General features: G+C 44.9%; 2 protein-coding genes across 2 annotated transcripts in view; one reads left to right on the top strand and one right to left on the bottom strand.

Moving 5' to 3' along the window:
• Positions 1-19,973, top strand: fam113 (family with sequence similarity 113). Its single transcript, XM_061031991.1, has 10 exons — positions 1-76; positions 1,005-1,084; positions 1,532-1,764; positions 5,187-5,337; positions 6,574-6,826; positions 8,086-8,181; positions 9,480-9,575; positions 13,728-13,805; positions 17,981-18,079; positions 19,846-19,973. The coding sequence occupies exons 1-10, from the start codon at positions 1-3 to the stop codon at positions 19,971-19,973; spliced, it is 1,290 nt and encodes a 429-aa protein (XP_060887974.1).
• Positions 19,974-25,128: 5,155 nt separating this feature from the next.
• Positions 25,129-25,478, bottom strand: part of lrch4 (leucine-rich repeats and calponin homology (CH) domain containing 4) — a 45,931-nt gene continuing 45,581 nt past the window's right edge. The window contains exon 18 of the mRNA XM_061030912.1: positions 25,129-25,392. Coding sequence (XP_060886895.1) covers positions 25,243-25,392 — 150 coding nt within the window. The 3' untranslated portion in view covers positions 25,129-25,242. The remainder of the gene's footprint in view (positions 25,393-25,478) is intronic.

Raw genomic sequence — 25,478 nt, 5'->3', positions numbered from 1 at the left:
ATGAGGACGTCCATAACGCGGAGTCAAGCCAGGAAGCTCCTGCACAACAAGTTTGTGGTGATTCTCGGTGACTCAGGTGAGAGCCATGAACAAAATCTGACCTGTAACTGTATTTAAGATGAACTTGTGAGTTCTATACTCTGTCAGCCTTAAATTAGATTAATTGTTAACCTTTTAAAAGTAAAACTTCTGTTTTTGGTACTGACATAAAGGAGTACAATGTAAGATATAAAGTGAGTGAAATGATAAAGTGATCTTACTATATGATCAGACATTAAGGAAACATGTTGAAGTGCTGGCATCTCTGACAACAATGCAGCAGCCAGTATGTCCTCCTTCTAACTTTAGATTCTGGTCCTGAATGCTCTGGATTTGTTTGGACCAGAGAAGGTAGGCGGTTTTAAGACACCCCCACAAGGTCGTTTTGGACGCCCCTCGGTTTGCCAGATATGAGAGCAGTTATCAGGTCAACAGGTGTTGCAGTGATGGAAGCGGGCAAGAGAAGTGGTTCAGATAGAAGTGATTGTACCCGACCTAAAAAGCCTCTGCATGTTTCTAATAAGCTCCAGGAGCAGAAACGTGCTCAAACTAGGATCAATATTGGAGATGCTTTTTGAAAAATGGAGAGAGGTTAGAACACAGAAAGGTTTACAGACCGATGCAGAGCTGGATAAACACTGAAGCTTCAGTGTCCAACACATGGTTGGACCTGTGTGAACATCGACTCTAGAGAGGGGGGGGCTGGGGGGAGACAGCTCTCTAGTGCTTTACATTTGGACTGCAGTACACATTTTATTTAAAGTGTTACATATTGCTCCTTTAAATCTCTGTTTCCTAAAATGTGCTCTGAAATCTTTCTATAGATTATTGGATATCATTCTCAGCAGCTTTTTACACACTTCACATTTCCTCTTTATTTTGCAGCCTTTTTTATTTCTCTGTAATTGATTGACTACTTCTCCCTCTGTGGTTTGATCCTGTTGCCTTTTGTTCTTTGCTTTCAGTGCAGCGCGCCATATACAAAGACCTGGTGCTGCTGCTTCAGAGGGATCAGTACTTGACTCTGTCTCAGCTGAAAACCAAGGTAAACGTTTGAACCATATCTTTATTCACATGAAACAGCAGAGACATACCTGTCGTTGAACGAAAGAATCTGTTTTTTATCAGGGCACATTCTTATTGAACAAGGAACTACAAATGACAAAGAACTGGTTTTGCTTTTTAACAATTTGACAAAAGAAACCTGAATTTACCTTTTTAAGGGTTAATAAAGTAACATGAGTTTCTCTGTAGAAAGTGCGAGTTGTAAACTTTAAAAGTGCTCTGTGCAGTTTCAGGGTACAGCAAAAGTACAGATGAGGAAGAGAGGCTGGGTGGCTTGTACCCGAGGTCAACCAGCCTCTCTGTAGGAAATGAACTATGGGAGCCCATTAGGAGATGCAGTAATCAGATGCAGTAATCTAAAGATTAGGAAACAATGTTTTCCTACGCTGTCACTCTGTCATTGAACGCCTCTCTGTTTGTCCTCCAGGGGGAGATCTCCTTCGAGCAGGACTTCCTGATCGAGGGGGGTCGACTGGGTTTCATGAACAATGGCACCGAGTACAGAGAGGTGCGACAGTACCGCTCAGACCACCACCTGATGCGGTTCTACTTCCTGACGCGAGTCTTCTCCTCGTACATGAAGAGCATCCTGGAGGACTTCAGACGAGGAATCAAACCTGACGTCATCATAGTCAGCTCGTGTGTCTGGGACATCTCCAGGTAACGTGACGTCTTACCGTCTGCTTTCTATCGCTCAACATGTCCGTCAGAAAGTGAGGAACGTGGCTCGGGATGGGGGAGGAGTCACCTGGGTGGCCGTTAATATAATTGGGCTGCCGTTAATATACCTGAGCTGTCGTTAATATACCTGAGCTGTCGCTGCCGTTAATATACCTGAGCTGTCGCTGCCGTTAATATACCTGAGCTGTCGTTAATATACCTGAGCTGTCGTTAATATACCTGAGCTGCCGTTAATATACCTGAGCTGTCGTTAATATACCTGAGCTGTCGCTGCCGTTAATATACCTGAGCTGTCGTTAATATACCTGAGCTGTCGTTAATATACCTGAGCTGTCGTTAATATACCTGAGCTGTCGTTAATATACCTGAGCTGCCGTTAATATACCTGAGCTGCCGTTAATATACCTGAGCTGTCGTTAATATACCTGAGCTGTCGTTAATATACCTGAGCTGTCGTTAATATACCTGAGCTGCCGTTAATATACCTGAGCTGCCGTTAATATACCTGAGCTGCCGTTAATATACCTGAGCTGCCGTTAATATACCTGAGCTGTCGTTAATATACCTGAGCTGTCGTTAATATACCTGAGCTGTCGTTAATATACCTGAGCTGTCGTTAATATACCTGAGCTGCCGTTAATATACCTGAGCTGCCGTTAATATACCTGAGCTGCCGTTAATATACCTGAGCTGCCGTTAATATACCTGAGCTGTCGTTAATATACCTGAGCTGTCGTTAATATACCTGAGCTGTCGCTGCCGTTAATATACCTGAGCTGTCGCTGCCGTTAATATACCTGAGCTGTCGCTGCCGTTAATATACCTGAGCTGTCGTTAATATACCTGAGCTGTCGTTAATATACCTGAGCTGTCGCTGCCGTTAATATACCTGAGCTGTCGCTGCCGTTAATATACCTGAGCTGTCGTTAATATACCTGAGCTGTCGTTAATATACCTGAGCTGCCGTTAATATACCTGAGCTGCCGTTAATATACCTGAGCTGCCGTTAATATACCTGAGCTGTCGCTGCCGTTAATATACCTGAGCTGCCGTTAATATACCTGAGCTGTCACTGCCGTTAATATACCTGGACTGCCGTTAATATACCTGAGCTGTCGCTGCCGTTAATATACCTGAGCTGTCGCTGCCGTTAATATACCTTGGTGGTCGTATCGTCTATGTGTGCCAAACACTGGAATAAAAACATTGTAAAGGATTTAAGACCAAAGGTAAAATAATTCCACTCATACTTTCTGGACTTAACGTCTGTGCTCACATGTTTGCATCGCCACACCACAAAGTCGTGTAAAATTCCAAATGATATAATGGAGTTTGTGTCGCTCCATTTGCGGTTAAAGTCTCTTCAGAGACGTCTCAATAGATTATTCATTATCTGTCTTCTGTGTCTCCTGACGAGCTCTTTAAAAACACCACGAGCCGTCACAGTCTGCCTGCTGCAGCCTCCACACACACTGCACTCTGCAGAATAAGAATCATCACCTGCACAGCGTCTGCATTGAGGTGACAGTGATCTCTTGAGATGAAGGTTCCTGAAGTTCTTCTGAGGGAAACTTGATTCTTCTTTCTCTCGCCTGTCTGTCACATCGCATCCCCGTCCTCCACTCGTTTGTTTGGTTTAAATTTCATTAAAGTTGAGTCTTGTTGGGGCTCAGGCGGAGTGAGCGGGACATGACTGTGTGATTAATTATGCACAGAGAACAAGAAGCAGCCGTCAGCGGAGCGTCTTTGTCCTGTTCTTGTTTTCGGAACGCTCCAGAACATTTCCTCTTTCGCATCAGGAGGAAATATTGAACTTAAACTCAAGAATTAGAGCAGATTTGTTGTAATAAACTAAAGCTGGATGAATTTAAAATGTTTATTTCAAACAGTGTAGACCAGGTGTTCTTAATTACTCACTGATTCCATGTGGGAGTTGGTGTTTACACAAATGTCAACGTTCAAGTCTGATTTTTCTAAAAGCTTTTATAGATCTGTAAAGAAATAGAAAGCCCGCCAGTGTTTACCTGAAGTGTTTCCACCTGCAGCGCATGAACAGTGTCGTTCTGTTTGAGACACAGATGGCAGGAGAAACATTTCGACTGCTGCAGATCAGAGTTTTCTTTTAACACTTCCCTTTTTTTGAAAACGCTTAAAGTCTTTATATGTGATTTTTCACACTTAAATATTATAGAAATCAAGTACATCCTCTGAAAATAACTCTGTGAGTCATGACTGTCTACAATGGGTGTAACACCCGAGTCCCACTGTCTGTGATGTTTTCAGAGTTCTCCGAGTCCTATCTTCACTTTGTTTACATCGCCGGACGGCTGACTCCTCCCCTCGCGTATAAAAGTTGTTTAATTGAGGGAATAGAGAAAAGAAGAATAACATACTGTACTCACTGCTTAACTGTGTTTCTAGATCACGCTCATTTCAGGTAAATTCACATGCAGTGTGAAGACCGCTAGCATTAGCATGCTAACACAATAATGCACAGGGTCTCTAAAGCTGTTTTCACAGCCTAAAAATATCGAGATAATTTCAGGAGGACTGCCCCGGAGATTAACCTGAGCTGGTTGTTCACACATGCACCTCACAGCGGGAGACTATCCCTGTTAGACAGGAGGGGGGGGGGGGGGGGGAATCTCTCATTCTATGCACCGTGCAGCAGTAACAGTATAGAAACATCACTGGAGAATATCCTGCTGCGTTCTCACATCAGGTCACTCGGACTTGCTGCGGAAAAAAATACTAGGAGGCTGGAGGAGACACTCCGGGTGAAGTCCGTGGCTCTTTGCGTTCACACATGCAAGTGAAAGGCCAATATGGGAACAGTCTCTTGACAACGGCCTCTGTATGTCACTGCCACGTTGCTTTTTACTGCATGTTTTATATTTGAGATTTTTTTTCTTCCCTTGGCTATGAGCATTAAACGGAGCACACTCGCCCTCCTACATAGCTCAATGATAATGACAGCCCCGCCATCACTGCTCCGATCAGATACAGCGCAAAGAGGATGTGGCTACATGACACGATCGGTTGGAAACAGAAACACGGGGATCATCAAAATATTTTTAAAAAGAGAATCCGTGACGTAAACAGCGGTCTTCTGGAAAGTTGAAAGACTATGAATACGAAGCGCTCAGAGCGGCAGCACAGAAAAGCCGGAGCGCTCAGGGAATAAAAGATACTGGGCGCTGCGCTATTTCTCCGGGCGCCTGTCTGCTGCTGCAAAACCTGCAAAATGAAGCTGGCGCTCAAAAAAGAACACTAAGTAAGCGGGGCGTACGTTTTGAAGCATTTGCAGGTAGTCATATCGTAGAGAGTTTTTCATTCTTTCCAGAAAGTCGTTATAAACAGCTCGTTTTAACAGATTTGTCTTTCTAAATGTTTTATGTCAGGTACGGCCCTGTGAGTCTCGGAGACTACAGAGAGAACCTCCACCAGTTCTTCAGTCAGATTAAAAACATCGTTCCTCTCGACTGTCTCATCCTGTGGAACATGGCCATGCCACTTGGCAAGAAAATCAAGGGAGGATTCCTGGTGCCTGAAGTGAGTATTTCTCAGCGCCCAACCAAACTCTACACCACCACCTGGTTTCACTCCTACTGAAGGCAGCTTCATCCAGAGATCAGGGAAATCAGATTAAAAATAGAAGAGCTGCAGAGATGATGCTTAAAAATTATTGGCTCCTCACAGTTACTTCCCTCTTTCTAAAAATGGATTGGACCTTCGAGCCTTTTCTGTTAGATAATTTGGGGTTTTAAAGTAACAATATGTAACTTTTTACACCTTTTTTAAAATATTAGTTTTAAAGTTGATCTAACAGTACATCAACTAATGGCGTCTTTCCCTTGTGCTATGAAGGGTCGCGGTTAGAACTAACGCCTTGAAATGAAAACATCCTGCACACTTCTCTCTTAGTATCACCATTTATGAGAAACTTCCCAACTTGTTTTCTTATAAATGGGGATGCTGAGAAACAGCAGTGTGCAGGATGTTCTCATTTCAAAATTGAAAGTAATTCTTAAAGGAGCAATCTGTAACTCTGACACCTAGTCTTTAAAATGGGTACTGCAGTCCAAATGAAAAAAATTACAGAGAGCTGTCTCCCCGCCCCCTCCTCTCTGGAGTCCATGCTCTCACAGGTCACCATGTGGTGGACACTGAAGCTTCAGTGTTTATCCAGCTCTGCATCGGTCTGTAAACCTTTCTGTGTTCTAACCTCTCTCCATTTTTCAAAAGCATCTCCAATATTGATCCTAGTTTGAGCACGTTTCTGCTCGTGGAGCTTATTAGAAACATGCAGAGGCTTTTTAGGTCGGGTACAATCACTTCTATCTGAACCACTTCTCTTGCCCGCTTCCATCACTGCAACACCTGTTGACCTGATAACTGCTCTCATATCTGTCAAACCGAGGGGCGTCCAGAACGGCAGTGTGGGGGGGCCTTAAAACCGTCTACCTTCTCTGGTCCAAACAAATCCAGAGCATTGAGGATCAGAATCTAAAGTTAGAAGGAGGACATACTGACTGCTGCATTGTTGTCAGAGAAGCCAGCACTTCAACATGTTTCCTTAATGTCTGATCAGATAGTAAGATCACTTTATCATTTCACTCTCTACACATCTCACTGATTGGACCTTTAAGTTTTTGCATTGTTACAGTAAGTGAATATCACCAACATTTTAACTGAATATAAGACAACTTTGTTTGGAACAGTTGATATAAAATCCTTCCTGAAGCAGGTGACGGTTGGATTATTTATTACCATCACTGTATCACACAGGTGAGCCACCTTGGCCCCTCTCTGCGTCACGATGTCATTGAAGCAAACTTCTTCGGCTGCATGACCGCGGACGAATACAGCCTGGACGTCCTCGACCTGCACTTCCACTTCCGCCTCAGCCTGCAGCACCGCATGCCGGACGGCGTCCACTGGGACGCGCTGGCCCATCGACACATCAGCAGCCTGCTGCTGCATCATGTCGCTGACGCCTGGGGAGTCGACCTGCATGAGCCCGCTGCCTCTCAAGGACAAGGTGAGTACACACAAACAGCTGTTTGACTGTTCAGGAGCGGACGTGTTTGTGGTCCTTTATGTCAGATTATGCACGATTCAGTCCACTGAGGGCTTCTTCTGAATTATAGTTACTCCAAATTTACTGTGATGAACAACAAATACCTTCTCAGGAATGATTAGTTCTGCTTACACAAGCCTACATGACGCATATCTACTGTAGATTAAAAGGTAATTATTATTATTTTTAGAGGTTATCATGCCTTTTCGAAGAGGACAGGACAGTGGATCGAGTCAGGAACAGGCAGGAGGAGAGAGTGGTGAAGGACTTGCTATAAATGTCTGAGGGTGAAAGTCAAACTCGGGCTGTGGCTTCCAGCCGTGTAGCCTCTGTGTATGAGACTTAAAGGTGGTTTCACATCCGGGACCAAGGCAATCTTTTGTTATTTTTCCTGCAACAACAGTGAAGGCGTAGGGTGCAGGTTGTTTAGGCGGTCACCTTAACTATAAAGCGCTGCAGGAAGCCCTGCTGTTAGTTATTTAGACCCCCAAATATATACAAATACTGTCCAGGATTACAGCTGCAGTGATAACCCTCATATACTTATTTTCAGTGAAAATCTTTCAGGATATTTTCTCAACAGGTAAACACGGTTTGAGGAGCTTAAAGCTGTGGAGGGAAACTCGCCACTTTGATTCTGAAAACTGCTGTGCTTATTTGTTTTCATTCTTCAAACACGCAGCCACTTCCTTTCATGTGACAAAATGGGTCAGGACGCCCTCTACTTCTGAAAAGACGACTCAAACATGCAAAAGAAAATCTGTCAGGTACGGCAAAAGAATATTAGATGCACACGGTGAAAGCTGTCAAAGAAGACAAACGTTTAAATTTCCCCTTGCATTCAGAAGTCCTGAGTCAGCTTTTTTTTTCAGTATCGGTTACCCTTCACATTCTCGTTCCTGAAGGTTGTACAGAAAACGCCGAAGCAGCTCCTCACATATTTACAGAACATCAGGGTGAAGTAAAACTTAAACTGTGTGGAGGAGTTAATCATGTCTGCATGTTCAGTTCTGCAGGGTTACACAGACTTTGAACCTCACAGAAACAGACCGGAGAGACCCCGTCCGAGACCGCTGCAGCTCCCAGGTACATGAAAGTGGTAGCTCAAATGTGTCTGCTGCCAGTTTAAGTAATTAAAATACAGTTTAAACAAGTTGAGGCCTGTGTTCATTTATAGATATTCTTATTGTAATCTTTGTGTGATGCTGTCTTCATCACAGTAACCCCCGAGAGATCAGTCCCGCCGCATTTCGAGCAGAGTCCCTTCTGGTCAGACAGACTTGAGCTGCCACAGCAAAACTCACACAAACTCACAGGTAACAAACCGGCTCTGATGTCTCGTTGGTCTTACAGCCTGTGTTGGTGTGTTTTTTTTAATACATGAATACAGGTAATGAGGACGTTTGATTTAAAGGCATAACGTGTAGATGAACATGGCCCCTCCTCCTGGGCTCATCGCCCCCCAGAAGCTCACATTCCCTGCAGGACCTAGTGTGTACATTTACTGCTTATTCCTACACTGCAAGCTAGCACACGCTAACCGCCGGTGTTTGTCGCCTGCCTTTCCAACAGGAAGCAGACCAACTCTAGTCCACGGGTAAAAGCCAACACAAGGTTCACCCTCGTTCCAGAACGAGCGTTATCCACTTGGCTTTGCCACCTACGGATCGTGTCTTTTACCAACATCCTCCTCGCGCCGTGTCGGATCGGGTAAATAAACGATCTAAAATGTTAAAAATAACGGAGCAGTGTCGGTCATACAGCTGCCGTTATCAACAGACTGTTGTCATAGAGACAGGACGAACGTGCAGCACTTTTCTTCTCAGCGCACAAACGCTCAGTGCACTAGCTCCAGAGAGCACAGCCAGTGCTACCTGTGGCCCTGCCTGTGTATCGTCTGTGTGGGAAACACTGAATGATAACGATGTAAAGGTTTTGAGACCACAAGGAAAAAAATACTTCCACTCATATTTTCTGGACTTCACTTCTTTGCTTAGATGTTGCACCACCACAACACTTTCTGTGATACATGGTCATGCAGTGAAGACATGTTTTTGACGGACACACGCTCACCTGCCTGCACGCAAAGAGAACGCGCCTGAGAGAGAGAGAAAGCGAGCTGATATGCTGCAAAGAAATTATTGTAAACGCCGGACCTCAGTGAAACCTTTTAATGCAAATCCACGCCCTGGTTTATGAAACCGCGCATGCTCCGTGCTTAACAACAAAACTCCCTCTCTCTCTCTCCCCCTTCTCTCTCTCTCTCTCTCTCAGAGTAAACAGATGTGCAAGCGTTTACCGAGTGAGGGAGATTTATCATAAACTAAATTCAGTGAAGTAATACTTAAACTGTATGTAAGGAGAAGCTATGATGGAGGAGTTAATCATGTCTGCATGTTCAGTTCTGCAGGGTTACATGGACTTTGAACCTCACAGAAACAGACCGGAGAGACCCCGTCCGAAACCGCTGCAGCTCCCAGGTACGTGAAAGTGGTAGCTCAAATGTGTCTGCTGCCAGTTTAAGTAATTAAAATACAGTTTAAACAAGTTGAGGCCTGTGTTCATTTATAGATATTCTTATTGTAATCTTTGTGTGATGCTGTCTTCATCACAGTAACCCACGAGAGATCGGTCCCGCCGCATTTCGAGCAGAGTCCCTTCTGGTCAGACAGACTTGAGCTGCCACAGCAAAACTCACACAAACTCACAGGTAACAAACCGGCTCTGATGTCTACAATTCTACAATTCACTTAGCAGACGCTTTTATCCAAAGCGACGTACATCAGAGAGTAAGTACAACACAAGCAAGGATCTAGAAAAAAGGGAACAATGTCAGTAAGAGCAAACGATCAGCTTTGAGTCTGATTGGACACACAGGTGCTGACAGGAAGTGACCAGAGGCAAAGCACAACATTGACGGAAGTTCTTGAGAGCTCTAATCAGTATAGAAACCATCTTATAAGTCATCGTTATCAAACAAAAACAATCGTCATTACCATCATCATCATCATCATCATCAATGATATCGAGACCATCATCATTAAGTTAGTAGGTATTCATGAAAGAGCTGGGTCTTTAGCTTTTTCTTAAAGGTGCAGAGGAACTCTGCAGATCGAATGGAGTTTGGAAGTTTGTACCACCACTGGGGGGCGACAGAGGAGAAGAATCTAGTCAGAGACTTAGGACCCTGTTGTGAAGGTTGGATCAGACGCCTTTCATTGGCAGAGCGTAGTGGGGGGGAGGGAGTGTAGACCTGGATGAGATAGTTAAAGTAAGGAGGAGACGTTTTTGTCGCTGTTTTGTAAGCGAGTAGCAGAGTTTTAAATCTGATGCGAGCAGTAACTGGGAGCCAGTGTAAGGAGATGAACAGCGGAGTGACATGTGCTCTTTTAGGAAGATTGAAGACCAGTCGTGCTGCTGCATTTTGTATCATCTGCAGGGGTTTGATAGTGCATGTAGGAAGACCTGCCAGTAGAGAGTTGCAATAGTCGATGTGTGATATCACAAGAGCCTGTACCAGGAGCTGTGTAGCATGTTCTGACAGGTAAGTTCTGATCTTTCTGATGTTGTACAGGGCAAATCGACATGACTGGGCAATCGAGGCTACTTGAACCTTAAAAGTTAGCTGGTCATCAATCATGACACCCAGGTTCCGGGCAGACTTTGTGGGCATGAGTTTGGTTGTTCCAAGCTGGATATTGATCTGTGGTTGCATAGAGGGACTGGCTGGGATGACAAGGAGCTCAGTCTTTGAAAGATTGAGTTGAAGGTGCCGTTCATTCATCCATTTAGAGATATCAGCAAGGCATGATGAGATTCTTGCAGAGACTGTAACATCGTCTGGCGGGAATGACAGGAAGAGCTGGGTATCATCAGCATAGCAGTGGTATGAGAAGCCATGAGAGCGGATTATTGAACCAAGTGAGCTTGTGTATATGGAGAAGAGAAGGGGACCAAGCACTGACCCTTGAGGTACCCCTGTAGATAAGCTGTGCGCTTTGGACACTTCTCCCTTCCACGACACTCTAAAGGATCGCCCAGAGAGGTAGGACACAAACCAGCAGAGGGCAGATCCTGAGATGCCAAGTTCAGAGAGAGTGGATAGGAGGATTTGATGGTTGACTGTGTCAAAGGCAGTAGACAGGTCTAGCAGTAATAGAACTGAGGACTGACCCGAAGCTCTGGCAGCTCGTAGCGATTCTGTTACTGACAGTAGTGCAGTTTCAGTAGAGTGGCCCCGCTTAAAGCCTGACTGATTTGGGTCAAACAGATCGTTTCTGGACAGGAACTCAGAGACTTGCTTGAAGACAAGTAGTTCAAGTATTTTTGACAGAAAGGGCAGACGAGAAACCGGTCTGTAGTTTTCAACCTGGGCTGGGTTTAGTGTGGGTTTTTTGAGCAGAGGGGTGACCCGAGCTTGCTTGAATGCGGTGGGGAACACACCCGTTGACAGAGAGGAGTTGATGATATGCTTAAGTGCAGCATTAAGTGGAGGAAATAGTCTGCAGGAGGCTTGATGGTATTGGGTCCAGAGGACAGGTGGTGGGCCGAGAGTCTAGCACAAGCTTAGAGACTTCATCCTCATTCAGAGAGGAGAATGAGTCGAGTGAGGCACTTTTGGTTGGTGCCTTTGGGCTGAGTTGGTCAGGCTCAGAAAACTGGTTACTAATGGTTGCAACCTTTTCAGTAAAATACGAGGCAAACATGTCTGGTGTGAACAGATCGGAGGGTGGAGGAGGAGGTGGTTGAAGCAGTGAGTTAAAAGCAGAAAACATTTTTCTTGTATCTGTGGCATTGCATATCTTGTTTTGATATGTTGTCTTGGCTGTTTTCAGGCTGGAGGAGAATGAGACAAGTCTTTGCTTATAGTCATTGAGGTCAGCGGACTGTTTGGATTTTTACCATTTTCTCTCTGCTGACCTCAGCCCTGCTCTTTGCTGTCTTATGACTTCAGTGAGCCATGGGCTAGGGTGGGTTTTGCGAGCGGGTTTGGACACCAGAGGGCAGAGCTTGTTCAGAGATGAGGCTAGTGTGGAGCAGAGTGTGTCTGTAGCCTCGTCTGTAGAGAGTGCGGTAAAGACCATTTGGGCAGACATGGCAGCCATTACCTCGTTAGACAGCTGAGCTGGTTTGAGCGATCACATGTTTTGGTGGTATGACACCATTTGTGGGTGTGCCTGAGGGAGTTCCGGCAAGGAGATTGTGAATTGAATAAAGAAGTGGTCTGATAGATGCAGAGGGGTGACAGTCAGATTTACTGTCGAGCAGTTCCGAGTCAGGATTAAATCAAGAGTGTTGCTTTGTGGGTAGGAGGAGTTGAGACTTGCGTGAGGTCAAATGAGGATAGGAGAGCAAGGAAGTCTGTTGCCTGGGCTTTATCAGTGTGTATATTCATGTCTCCCATTACAATCAGTGGTGTTCCATCATCAGGGATTTCTGAGACTAGCATGTCCAGTTCCACAACAAAATCATTCAGATTACACCCTGGTGGGCGGTAAATGATAGCAATGTACATTTTAATAGTAGCAGTAACCAAGATTGTGTGAGATTCAAATGAGGAGTTGTTGCTCAGTGGGAAGAGTTGATAGAATTTCCAGGTTTTAGAAATGAGGATACCTGTACCACCTCCACGTCCAACAGAGCGGGGTGTGTGTGAGAACACAGTGTCAACAGAAAGAGCAGCTGGTGTGACTGTGTTTTCTGGGCGGATCCAGGTTTCAGTAAGGGCAAGTGCCTGAATGTCTGACATTTTTGCAAGTGCTTGGATGAATTCGGTTTTATTGACAGATTGACAGTTCCAGAGGCCAAAAGTAAATGAAGGGTGGATAGAAGAGGCTTTCTGAAGCAGAGACAAGTTGTTAAGATTTCATTGTCTATGACAGATGTGTCTTTTCCTGTTCCCATGAATGACAGAGATTTCTTTGTAGCACACCCTCGTTCCAGAACGAGCGTTATCCACTTGGCTTTGCCACCTACGGATCGTGTCTTTTACCAACATCCTCCTCGCTCCGTGTCGGATCGGGTAAATAAACGATCTAAAATGTTAAAAATAACGGAGCAGTGTCTGTCATACAGCTGCCGTTATCAACAGACTGTTGTCATAGAGACAGGACGAACGTGCAGCACTTTTCTTCTCAGCGCACAAACGCTCAGTGCACTAGCTCCAGAGAGCACAGCCAGTGCTACCTGTGGCCCTGCCTGTGTATCGTCTGTGTGGGAAACACTGAATGATAACGATGTAAAGGTTTTGAGACCACAAGGAAAAAAATACTTCCACTCATATTTTCTGGACTTCACTTCTTTGCTTAGATGTTGCACCACCACAACACTTTCTGTGATACATGGTCATGCAGTGAAGACATGTTTTTGACGGACACACGCTCACCTGCCTGCACGCAAAGAGAACGCGCCTGAGAGAGAGAGAAAGCGAGCTGATATGCTGCAAAGAAATTATTGTAAACGCCGGACCTCAGTGAAACCTTTTAATGCAAATCCACGCCCTGGTTTATGAAACCGCGCATGCTCCGTGCTTAACAACAAAACTTGTGAATCTCGTGTGGGAAGGATTGTTATCAAGAAGCAGCAAAACCGAGAGAGCAAAATTTGCATTTACAGAGGGTTAACAGCGGATTTTGCTCTCTCCCTCTCTCTCTCTCTCTCTCTCTCTCTCTCTCTCCCCCCCTCCCCCCCCCCCCCCCCCCCCCCCCCTCTCTCTCCCTCTCTCTGGTCGCCTGCAGAGTAAACAGATGTGCAAGCGTTTACAGAGTGAGGGAGATTTATCACAAACTAAATTCAGTGAAGTAATACTTAAACTGTGTGTACGGAGAAGCTATGATGGAGTTAATCATGTGTGCATCTTCAGTTCTGCAGGGTTACACAGACTTTGAACGTCACACCACCAGACCAGAAAGACCCCACCCGAGACCGCTGCAGGACCTAGGTACGTAAAAAGTGGTCACTCAAATGTGAAAAGCCAACACAAGGTTCACCACCACACACGTATGGAGGCCCAGAAGGGACGATTGAGCAGCTTTACTTTAGGATAATATTTTATTTTGAAGGAAAAAGCTGCTGACTGACTCTACCTTTTACCGGTGAAAAACTTTATTCAGCTCACCGCGAGGCGTTTATTGGCGAGCCTGTGAGTGTTGAGATTCGACAATCGTCAGTACAAAGCACCACACTTCAGTTTGTCCACCATCAAAATAAAAGCACCAGACCTCAGTTTGTCCACCATCAAAATAAAAGCACCAGACCTCAGTTTGTCCACCATCAAAATAAAAGCACCAGACCTCAGTTTGTCCACCTTCAAAATAAAGCACAACACTTCAGTTTGTCCACCTTCAAAATAAAAGCAACACACTTCTGTTTGTCCACTTCCAAAATAAAAGCACCACACTTCAGTTTGTCCACCTTCAAAATAAAAGCACCACACTTCAGTTTGTCCACCTTCAAAATAAAAGCACCACACAGAACTAAGCGTCTGTGTCCACCTAGAGTTTTTTCCGGGCAGAAAAACGCCAGCTGTGCATTTGGAAGCACTTGCATGAAGCATTTGTGCGCTGAGAAGTAAATCTCTGCACGTCTGTCCTGTCTCTATGACAACAGTCTGCTGACAACGGCTGCTGTATGACAAACATGCACTTTTTTCCTCCGAGCAGTCTCCTCGTCGAAAGAATTGAAAAAAGACGCCGGCGCTCAGAATAAAACGCTAGGTGGACACAGGGCCTAATGATTGGTGCAGTGTGAACAGCGAGCATGCAATCGTGTGCGTTCCCTCCCGCTCGTTCACTGTTGGTCTTTGTGGTCTCTTTGCTGTTTGCTCATGAATCTGTGCACACTTCTTCTTCAGTCTTTGTTTCCTCCTCGTTAACGTCCGTACATAAAGTTATTTTCTTTGGTGCAGTCAGGGAATCTGGTCATGCGTTCACTGATCTGTTCACTCGACCTCTGAGGCCAAACGGTCGTGTTTCTATTTCAATTTAAAAATGATGTATTCCTCTAAAAGAACATATTTCGACAACACAAAGAAAAAGAATGATCATTTAATTATCTGCATGCCAATGACTGGTTGCACAAAAGAAAAGCTCTTCAGCCTGCGTCAGAAAATGTTATTAATAGATGAAAAGGAGGACTGTGTGTTTGAAAAGGTTTGGGGACCCGTTCTTGTTTTTGGACTTAATCAAGAAGCCTTTAGAGCCGTGCACAGTGTTTAGTTATGCTAATTCAATTAATTAAACACATTTTTATTATTTGTTTCAGTTAAGAAAAGATACATGAGGGATTACTGGAGTATGAAAAGGCTGATTCTTGTCTTTTTTTTAATGCGTAGTGTGTGCTTTTGTTTTCCTTTTCCCTCGGAGTGAACGTGTGTGTGCGTCAGGCTCTGAATGATAAATATGTTTTAAAAGCTTGTCAGTCATCCTGCACGGTCTGCTGGTCACCACACTGCAGGTAGTCGTGGAGTTACTGAGGAACTTTCCCCACCTTTCCTTCATTATTCTCTGGAAACTTTGAACTTTGCCAGCCTGCACAAACCTGCAGCTGCACAATACGGCGCCGGTTCAGATGATGTGCTGATGTGTTTAAATTTTGAGGTGTTGTGCAAAGTAAGCAGAATAAAAGTGAAGTTTGATTATTAACTCTGGTACACAGAAATAAATACCTGTGCAGCCACTGTGAGAGCTGCCACAAATTTACAAGTTATTTTTTATTACTGGCTCAACATTATTCCTCAACTTCAACTTAGACTAGAAGACTCAGGGCGCACTTACACTTTGCAACGTTATCCTGTACCGTGCTTAAGCCAGATTGTCCCCCCTCCCCATTCCCCTGCTGGTCTGCACTAACACTGCTCCAGGACTAACCGGGTCTGAGCACGGTTACCTCTAATGTCGTAATACAACACATGTATGACTTTACGTTATCATCAAGCATGCTCAGTTTACAAGACAGACGGACTTGATAACAAAAAATAAAAACCTATGGATCTCGTCTTGTACTAACATCCTCCTCGCTCCGTGTCTGATCGGGAAATAAACAATCTAAAAAAAAAAACATGTAGTAAAAAGTAACGGAGCAGTGTCGTTCATACAGCGGCCATTGTCAACAAACTGTTGTCATAGAGACAGGACGGACATGCAGCGCTTTTCTTCTCAGCGCACAGACACTTCATGCAAGAGCTCTTAGGGCCTTAAGCTAGCTATTAGCATGCAGAATCATTTGTGCCTTTTTCATTTCACAGAAATAAAAGACACAGCTTTTATTTTTACCAGTATCGTGCAGCCCTTATTTGGAGACTATCCTGTTAAAATGTTGTCCCCAGTCTTTCTGGAACAGCTGAGACACAGTGAGGAAGAGAAAAACAAAAGCTATGACGGAGCAGCTGTATGTCTCAGACGTCCAGATTAATAACAGCTGTTTTTAAAATGTGAATAATCCACGGTTAGATTTCATGTGGACACATTTTCACACTCGCGATCGATGAAGCTTTAACTCAACTACACATTTTCATTATCTCCAAAACATTTGTAGGATAGAAATTCAATATTTCTGAAACAGGAGACATTTTGAACAACAAGCCTCTGGTAGAAAAACAACACTGACACTAATAATAAAAAATCCCACCGGCCCTGTTCCTGCTGTTTCCCCTCCGGACTTTCATCGTTTTCATAGCTGCACTCGGCAATCAGACGTGTCGGTCCACTCGCCGGGGTCCATTGATTGCATCAGAGCAGTAATCAGCGCTCATTCAGAGTCGAGCCTTCACCCTTTAGCCCGTTCACAATGACTCATAAAGAGCCTTCTGAAGGTTTAAAAGCCTCCTGCCCACCTTTAATCAACCAGAGAGAATAATCACAGTCACAGTTTCTCAGCTGCTCTCTGTGATTTCACTCTGACATGGATGGATATAACATCAGAGGGAGACAGATTTCATCACATATTACCTTTAATTTCTGACTCTTGTTTTTTAAATCCCTCTTCTCTTCATTGATTCTAATGCTGAACAGTGAAGTGTGGGACGAAGAGATGAGTCGACTGATGCAGGATGAAGAGATGAGGGCAGAGTGATGAGGGTCGAGGGATGTTTGATGAAGGGATGAGGTTAAGGGTCAAGAGGTGAATGGATGAAGGGATGCGGCAACAAGAGGGAAAAATGTGCGGTTAGGTTTGGACAGATTTAGGAGGAGGATGGACTGGTGGCACGACTTTGAGAAACCTGAGTGGTTCCTGTATTTAGACAATGAAAGTAGTGAAGAAATATATCAGAGGGGTTTTGGAGGTAGGGAGTTGTAGTAAGCGAGGTGTTTTCTTAAATACATTTGAATCAGAAATGGGTGGTGTTCGAGGCGTCGCTTAATGTCCCTGAACCCAGTTTTAAAAAACTTTATTTGGTGCGAGACTTAATGAGGAGATAAACTTTAAGACTCATTAAAGTTCATCAGAGACACTCTGAGATCAGACACTGGGGCTGGAAACATTTGGACAGTGTTTCATCTCTCAGTCAGAAGGTCGTCCCTCTCTCTCTCTCGCTGTGTTTCCTTTAATGTGACACTCGTTAGTCTAATTGATTTCGACACCAGAAGAGGAAAGTCACCGGCTGCAGGGCGATGACAGGAGAAAACATTCGGCTAATGCTACTCCGTTTAATCTTACAGGAGGTCGTGCCAAGTGATGGAGATAAAAGATATTTGTATTCAGTTGCAAATCTCTGCAGAACTGGACGTGAAAAAGAAGCTGGATACTTTATCTTAAAGTCAGGGTTGGTCATTTCCTCCAGATCCATTTTTTAAGATTTTGGTTGAACTTGTCTTTAGGTCCTGACAGACATTAATAACTCCTGTTCTCTGAAAAAGGAACAAAGAAAATCCGTCATCTGTATCAGTTGTAAGCCTTTAAAAACTTCAACGTATATCTGCCACGAGGTACCAATCTGATGAACCAATCAGACGCCTCCCTGTCTCCCTGCTCGCTCTTGCGTGCTCTAGCCCTCACTCAAAGCTCGTCACCGATGACAGAGTTTATACTATACACAGATTATCAAATAAAAGTCCAACAAATATTTTAAAAAAGACGCTGTAATAACTCTTTTGTTGTCTCCTCTGTTGCTGACAGGTTATCAACCTCCGAACACTCCGAACCGATTCCCGGAGGAGCGAGGTCGTCAACAGTTACAATATGATCGGCCATCTTTTGACTACAGGCTCCATGAAGGTATGAATCTGTCTCTCCGACGACGAAGCTCAAAAAAACGACAACATGAGGACCCTAAAACTATCCTGCAAGACTTCCTTGTGTTCTTACGTCGACTAAATAATGTCCCGCTTCAGTGGGATCCAGAAAACGTTTAAATCCAAAGTCACATTAGCCGGTTTACTCCGTGCTTGTCTTTGCATATTCGATGTCAGCAGATTAGTTTTCAGTCCGTTGTGCCAAGTCAGCCTCTCCTGTCAGCCGTGTAACCCTCGCCTTTCAGGTCGTGGTGTTCCTCCGAGTGTTTCTTGGCTCTCTGATACAAACACAGCCTCTTTTCATGTGCACCAGCTCATAGTTTAGGGGCACCAAACAGCCGCTGTAAGAGTTTTGAATTATTGATTTGTGCCGGGAAAATACATAAATATGAGCAGTGAGTCATGTCTGGTAAAAGAAGCTCAAAAACCTCGGAACAACGCCTGAATATTGTAAAGTTATGAAGAGGGATGAAAACAGTGCAGGAAAGATCACAGACTTTTAATTAAAGATGTTTATAATAAAGTGATGAGATGCTCTTTAACTTATCCAGCAGCTGGAGAGCAGACGAGGTGTGAAAGGAGTCGTGTTAGTGTCCACTTTTCTGTTCTCTAGCGCTTCCTAAGGTAGGTTTGTGTGTCACATGTACACAGGTGTTGTCCTACAAAGCCAAAGTTCAAGTCCGACCTGTGCCTCCTTTCCCGAATGTCTTCCCCTAGGGGCAGCTGTGGCTCAGTTGTCAGAGTCAGGCGTGTCTTAATTGAAAGGTCGAAGGTTAGATCCCCAGCTCCTGCAGCCGCATGTCCGATGTGTCCAAGACACTTAACCCCAAGTTGCTCCCACAGCCTTTACCATCAGTGTGTGAATGTGTAGGTGTGACCTGCGGAGTAGAAGAGCTTTGAGTAGTCAGAAGACTAGAAAATAAATATACAAGCTCAAGTCTGTTTACCATTTCTCTCTCTCTCTCTCTCTCTCTCTCTCTCTCTCTCTCGATAGAGTTATAGAGGATTATTCCTAGTTTAGATTGGGTGTACGTCTATCAGCACTCTGCGAGGTAATTCTCTGAGAACGAGGAGCTGCCTACCTTTGCCTCAATCCGTTATATTGTGTTACTGTTTTGTTCAGTTTGGATCCAACAGCCCGTCCTAACGGCAAATGACGCGAGCGTCAGCGACAAAATCTATCGTTTTCTATTGGAGTGTGGTGCGCCGTTTTAACCACAACGCCCCAGGAGGGGGCTCTACAGCGACTACTTGCTTCATTTCAGCCGGCTACTTTTTTTTTCCATTTTTGATTCTGATTTAAAAAAAAGTTTGACTCACAAGTTGCTGCCTGCTTTTCCGTACGTTTAAGAAGCACTCAGCTCCAATAAAATCATGACAGCGATTTCTGTCCTTCTGTGTCAACCCCGCCTCTCTGTGTGAAGTGTTGGTTTCTCAAAATTTCCCGGGGGGGAGGACCCCCAGTTCCCCCTCTTATCACCTGTGCCTCCCTGTAGTTAAATGAACCATGTAGTGAAGAACTGTGATACAGTTCTGTGATCTTTAGGCAACGCAAAAAAAGTGCTGTCAATGGTCATGAGCCGTTCCGCTCGTTACAAGGTGCATAGAGTCACAAGACAAGATGCTTCTAAATCTGTCTGACAGGAAGTGACTCTGAGTTTTACAAAGTTCTGATGTTCTTTTAGAAAGTTTCTCCGGTCCAACAGGAAACAAGAAAAACTCTCTGAGGGATTTTTTCTTTCTCCTCAGGTGGAGATAATGGTTTCCGAGCAGATGATCGCTGCATGAGACGGAGGAGGAGGCCTAACAGGACTCAGCCGTACCCCTCTCATCAGCCCCCCCACACGCCACACAGGTACCCTGCGTACAGATGGTGAGCTGCAGACACAGAAACCCATTACAGGAGGCACACGGGGGACTCCTGATGCGACATTAACGGAGCGATTTACGAGAAAGAACTGATTCCCAGACGATGAGTCACTGTCAGTCTGGAGAAAACTTGTTAGAAATAAAGCGAGTACGGGGGGAAGCGAGGTTAAGTGAATTTGAAGTCTCCGGCTGTTGCTCGGAGTGTGTATCAGGTTAGTAATTAAGGTTAGATAGAAGCACGGCGCTGCTCGCCATAGCTGAATTATAATTCACTGATCAGTGTTTCAACATGTTCCAAAATCCAATTTAGTTCAGATTTCTGATGATGGAGTTTAACACGATGTTTTCTGTTGATAATAAAAAAGGTTTTTTCTGCTTCCTGTCAGTCGTTCTGTGTGCAAAGATTTCCTCTGTTCTTCATCCCTCTCTACTCTGAATCCATACAGAGACGTTCATGTCTATCAAATCTAATCCTCCTCTCTCCTCACCTAACACCTTGATCTGTAGCCTCGGGCAGCCAGCCAACCACAGGTACTCTGTGTTCACACTGTGCTGAGCAGCCAGCTTTGACCCAGAAATGTGGACTATATAACCTGATCAAACCGGTCAGATCGGGCCAGTGCTCCCAGTTTGACATCTCTATGAACAGAGGTGTGAAATGTACTCGGTCTGTACGACCCGTGAAACAATGTGAGACCTGCTTTATATTTCTCTTTTTCTATTAAAATCATCTAAAAATAAAACTAACTTGACCGGAGTCTTCATTGTTTTTGCAGCAGAAATCTAAAGGCCCTGACACACCAAGCAGGCAGCAAAGAACTAGTGGTGTTGGCGCCTTTTGTCTTGGCTAAAAAGTTGCACTTGAACACACCGCAAAGACTGCAGCTGACGGCCAACCACCACGTATGTTCTGCTCATGCCTGAGAGGAAATAACTCTCCATGTCAGCAGGGGGCGGTAGTCTGTAATCGTCATTCCAGAAAGGGGAAACCGAAAAAGGCTAAGTGTGGCCGACGGGTAGCGACAGAGCTGGTCACACCGCAAAAACTAGGGCGACGACCGCTCACCGACGGACAGACGGATGGCCGAATGTATTTTCTGTCTTCACACTGAGTCTCCCCTTTCATACATTCAGGCCCTGACATGGTTTAGTAATGTGGACTAAGACCCCCCATGGCTTCTCCTTACCTAAACATTTTTCAGTGTTGAAGTGAAACAAACTTCTCAAACAGCGACTTCATCAAACACCTCAGAGTGACGCAGAAACACCCTCACTGTTTCACAACTAAAAGAACAATAAACCCACATTTTTAGCTATTATGTGACTTCAATTTGAAAGCTTGATATTATCACAAACAAAACCAATCTGATCCTTTTTTAACAGAGTAGTTTGAGCGACTCCTTTCTTAACCACGCTCGTGTTCTCCCTCGGGCATCTTCACTGCGGAGTTAATTGGAAGCTCGCTAAGCTCTGCCTTTAAAGTTTCCTCCCTAACTCTGATTATTCCTCGGCCTCAAAGCACAGAGCCAGCCCGAGTTTAATGGCAGGCGCTGAGAACGTCAAGAGAAACTTAAACAACATTTGGATTCTGGAGATGTTCCACGGAGCGAGATAAAAAAGGACGGAGGATTTCTTTGTGGTCGGACCAGCAGGTTCAAAGCCTTTCGTCAGGAGCCTTTTAGAGTTGTGTCCTATGTTGGTCCACTTCCTTGTTAGGACATGGTTCCATTCCAAGCAGCAAAGTGTAAAATCCTGCAGTTCCTCGAGTGTCCACTAGAGGCTGGCTTCAGAAGCACAGGAAGTCACATACACACCCATTCATAAAAAGTCTGTTTTTACAGCAGAGATTAACATGTTTACAGCCTGGTTCAAAAAAACAAATAGTTCTGATTAGCTCATGTCTCCATAGACACACACTGTACGGGGGGTGAATGTTTTGATGACTCATCAGTTTTGATTTGATGAAGGATAAGAGTTATTCACAATAAGGCGTGTAGCTGACCTGATTGACAGGTGGGCGCGGTGTAACAGTTTGTCAGGAGGTTTAAAACCCGCCTCAGCTCCAGCTCTCAGCCTGTCGTTAGGTTGACTGAAAGTTAGACTGAGACAGCATTTCCAGCACGGAGACCGCCATCGATGGGACTCCAGCGCCCCCTGCAGGAACAGACGGGACCACCTCTTCAAGTGGACGCAGGCTCTGCACCCGAGTACGGTACGCTTGTGTTCACACTGATCAAATGAACTTGACTTTGGGGTCAAGCATACTCTGAACCAGGTCCAGGACCCTGAAGTGAATCTCCCCCTTAAAGATTCATATCTCTGCTCTAAAAACAACTGAAGCAATAATTGATTATCAACAGTCTTCAGGGAAACGGATACAACAAAGTAATCGATTGCTTGTTGTAGCACTAAAAAAAAAAGAGCTTCTGATCGCTCTCCTCCAGATTGTGCTTTCATCTGTTTCTCGAGATCACGTTTCTGGACTCACACACGAAGTGAAACACGGTATAAAAATACTCGGCTTGTGTCTGAGCTGCAGTTTGATCAGAATCTTCCTCATTTCACAACCACCACCCCCCCCCTCCTCCTCTTCTCCGGCTGATCTTCTGCTCGCTGATATCCATCTCCGTCTGAGCGTGGGGGTTCATCCCAGTCTTCAATTACATTCTATAAATGTCAGGCTGCCTCTGCAGGCCGCGCCTCACGGGGCCAACACGGCCCGGACGTGAGAGGAATCGAACCGACGTCGTTTCCATGCGCGAGAGTGTGAGCCTTCATTAGGCGCGTGTTATCGAGGAGAGCGGCAATAAGCTGGCAGCAGCAGACGTTGCTCCAGGGTCGAGCGTGATAGAGCAATTAGGCTGATAGTCAATTAGGCCGCGCGGCTAATTGACTCGTGATTAACGCTGGAGCTGATTAATAAAGTGGCGGCGCTCTTCTTCTCTGCTCTGAGAGAGAGGAGGTGTGATGGAGAGACAGTCTGTGTTGATGCATGGAAATAAACGCCTTGTGTGAAGCCGTGTGCCTGTTAGCTTAGCATGTAGCTCGTTTCCTCTATCTTGCGGCCTGTTGGTAGCTATTAAAGAAGAAGAAAGCAGGATCTGTACGGCCACACGGCTCGCAGTGAAAAGCAGAACACATCGCAGCTGATTGAGAGATGATTAGTGCGAGACTTTCAGCTTCCTAAATGATGTTGACTCAGAAAGAAGAAACATTTCTAACATCCAGAGAACTCCAAGGCGGGGGAGACTTCTTGAGTTTAATTCGTCTAAGGGCACGTTAGAAAAAAGAAAGGACAGTGATGCTTCTTTCTGACAAACTGAGATTTATTTAGAGAACTTTTCTTCGATTCTTTTCAACGCAGCATTAATGCAAAGCACTTATTCATGCTTTTATGAATGAGATCAAAATCCTTTGAAGCAACAATCTGCAGTCCACTTTAAAAAAGTGTTTCAAAGTCGATCTAATAGCACCACAACTTCCAACAACAGGGACAATAGGGCTATCGGCGGCGTCGTTGTATCGTGTTTAGCAGCTTTACCGGCTGCAGAAAGTCGTCTGACGCACGTTATGTCTCTAGGTTTGGGATAGATTCTCTCTGCTACTTCACCCCGGCCCCGACTGGTCACCTGACAAAATGTTCATACGAGGCCGTAGCAGCACCACATCCACCCTGAGCCTCCTGGTTCCCAGCATGCATCCTGGGCCTCCTGGTTCCCAGCATGCACCCTGGGCCTCCTGGTTCCCAACATGTACACTGAGCCTCCTGGTTCCCAGCATGCACCCTGTTCTGTGTTCAAAGATCTTAAAAGAAAAAAAGAACTCAAATAAAACAGAACTGTGGCTCAGCGTGAGCGGCGTGTTTTCATCCCTCTGAACTGTGTGTAACACTTTGCAACAGCCTCGCAACGTTTGGATGAATGAGTCATCGGTGAAGATTTCACACACACACCGACGCACCTTTTTACTGTAGCGGAGCATTTTGAAACGATAATTTAACCTTCAACCCGCTCACACACACACGGCAGTATCTATTCACCGACACTGACTGCAGCTTTAAAGCAGCAGCCTCCTCGTTGTGTGTGGCGTTTGGTTTCGGCTTGAACCGAGCAGGTACACGTCGACAGGTGTTAAAAAATAAACCTGTATTTCAGAATGACAGCGACGTCCAAAATATCTGCATGCCTCTCAGTCCTCTTTTTTGTGTTTCTGCTGCTGATAGAAGCTGCTTTTTTTACACCAGTCAAAAGAATCATCACCATATTTTAGTCCCTGTCATGTTGGGTTCAGGTGATTTGTTCTTTTTCATAAAAGCATGAAATGTGCGATTCCACAGTTCCACAGGTCTGAACATTTTTAGACGTGGAGGCTTCATAAAAATCGACCTCTCTGTGATCGTTGTGATGGATGTATTATCTCTGGCGCCAAGCAGATCGTGTGTTTTGAATCAGACCATACGTCCAAGGCAGTGGCTCCCAAAGTGGGGGTCTCCAAAAACCAGCTCTGCGTCCCATGTACAGAGGCTATAGTCCTCTAAGCAGGCGGTCACGGTTCAAATCCGACCTGTGGCTCTTTTATACCTCTCTCTCTCTCTCCTGATTTCTGACTCCAGCGGTGATAGTTCCGAGGTCTAAGTTATAACTTCTTAAATCTTACACCTGGCTCCTGGTAGGTGTGAAGTCCTCCGTAAAATCTGGTTGTCATGGCGCATCGTTTTGAGACGTCAGAAACGCGTTATCTATGTTAGGGTTAGGTGACTTTGTGGTTGCAAATACATAACAAAAAACCGAAAAGACACAAGAACACACTGCTCTCATTCAGAGTTAAAACAAGTTTAAGTCGAGCTTCAAGGCAACTAAGACTGCATTAAATCCTGGATGCTGATTGGTTGAAGCTCACAGCATGCTCCCCCCAGTGCTGGCTTCTATTCTTCTATTGCACGCTGTGGAGCTACGGCAGCACACTCGTCTTTGACCGTGCTTTACATTTAGTTTATTTGTAGTTTTGTATATTTTTTTATTCAGTAAATATTGAAATGAAGAACCTGGACTGATCAGCCAAATGTTTCCAGCTCTGCAGTTTGTGTGTGAGCTTTTTAGCAAATAAAACTGAGCCACATTAACATTCCAGATATTAAAGAACTGACAGCGAGGCGTTGAAGTCATTCACAGGGTTTTTATTGTCTTTATGTTTTTTGATATTTGAAGCACGTTAAAAACAAACACAGGTCCTGACAGTGGTTTTTATTTTCTCTCAGTGTGACCGTCTTTACAGTTTCTAACATTGTGTCGAGCCAGCAGCTCCTGATGTTTCCTGTCTGAGGCCCCGCTGGGAGCCGTCGGTCAGGTCCATCAGCACCTGGATGGTGTGAGCGAGTCGACTCAGCCCCTCGTCCTCCGTGATGAGCTGAGGAGAACACAAGGAATCCTGGGAGAGGAGGGAGATAAAGGTCAGATACATACTCATAGTTTTATACGTTATTTTGTGTGTGATCTGTTAATACTCCGTCACCT

The sequence above is a fragment of the Labrus mixtus genome, chromosome 23 (genome assembly GCF_963584025.1).
Source record: "Labrus mixtus chromosome 23, fLabMix1.1, whole genome shotgun sequence".
NCBI classification, from domain to species: Eukaryota; Metazoa; Chordata; class Actinopteri; order Labriformes; family Labridae; genus Labrus; species Labrus mixtus.
The sequence above is the reverse complement of the archived record's forward strand: the minus strand, read 5'-3'. Positions and strand labels throughout refer to the sequence as shown.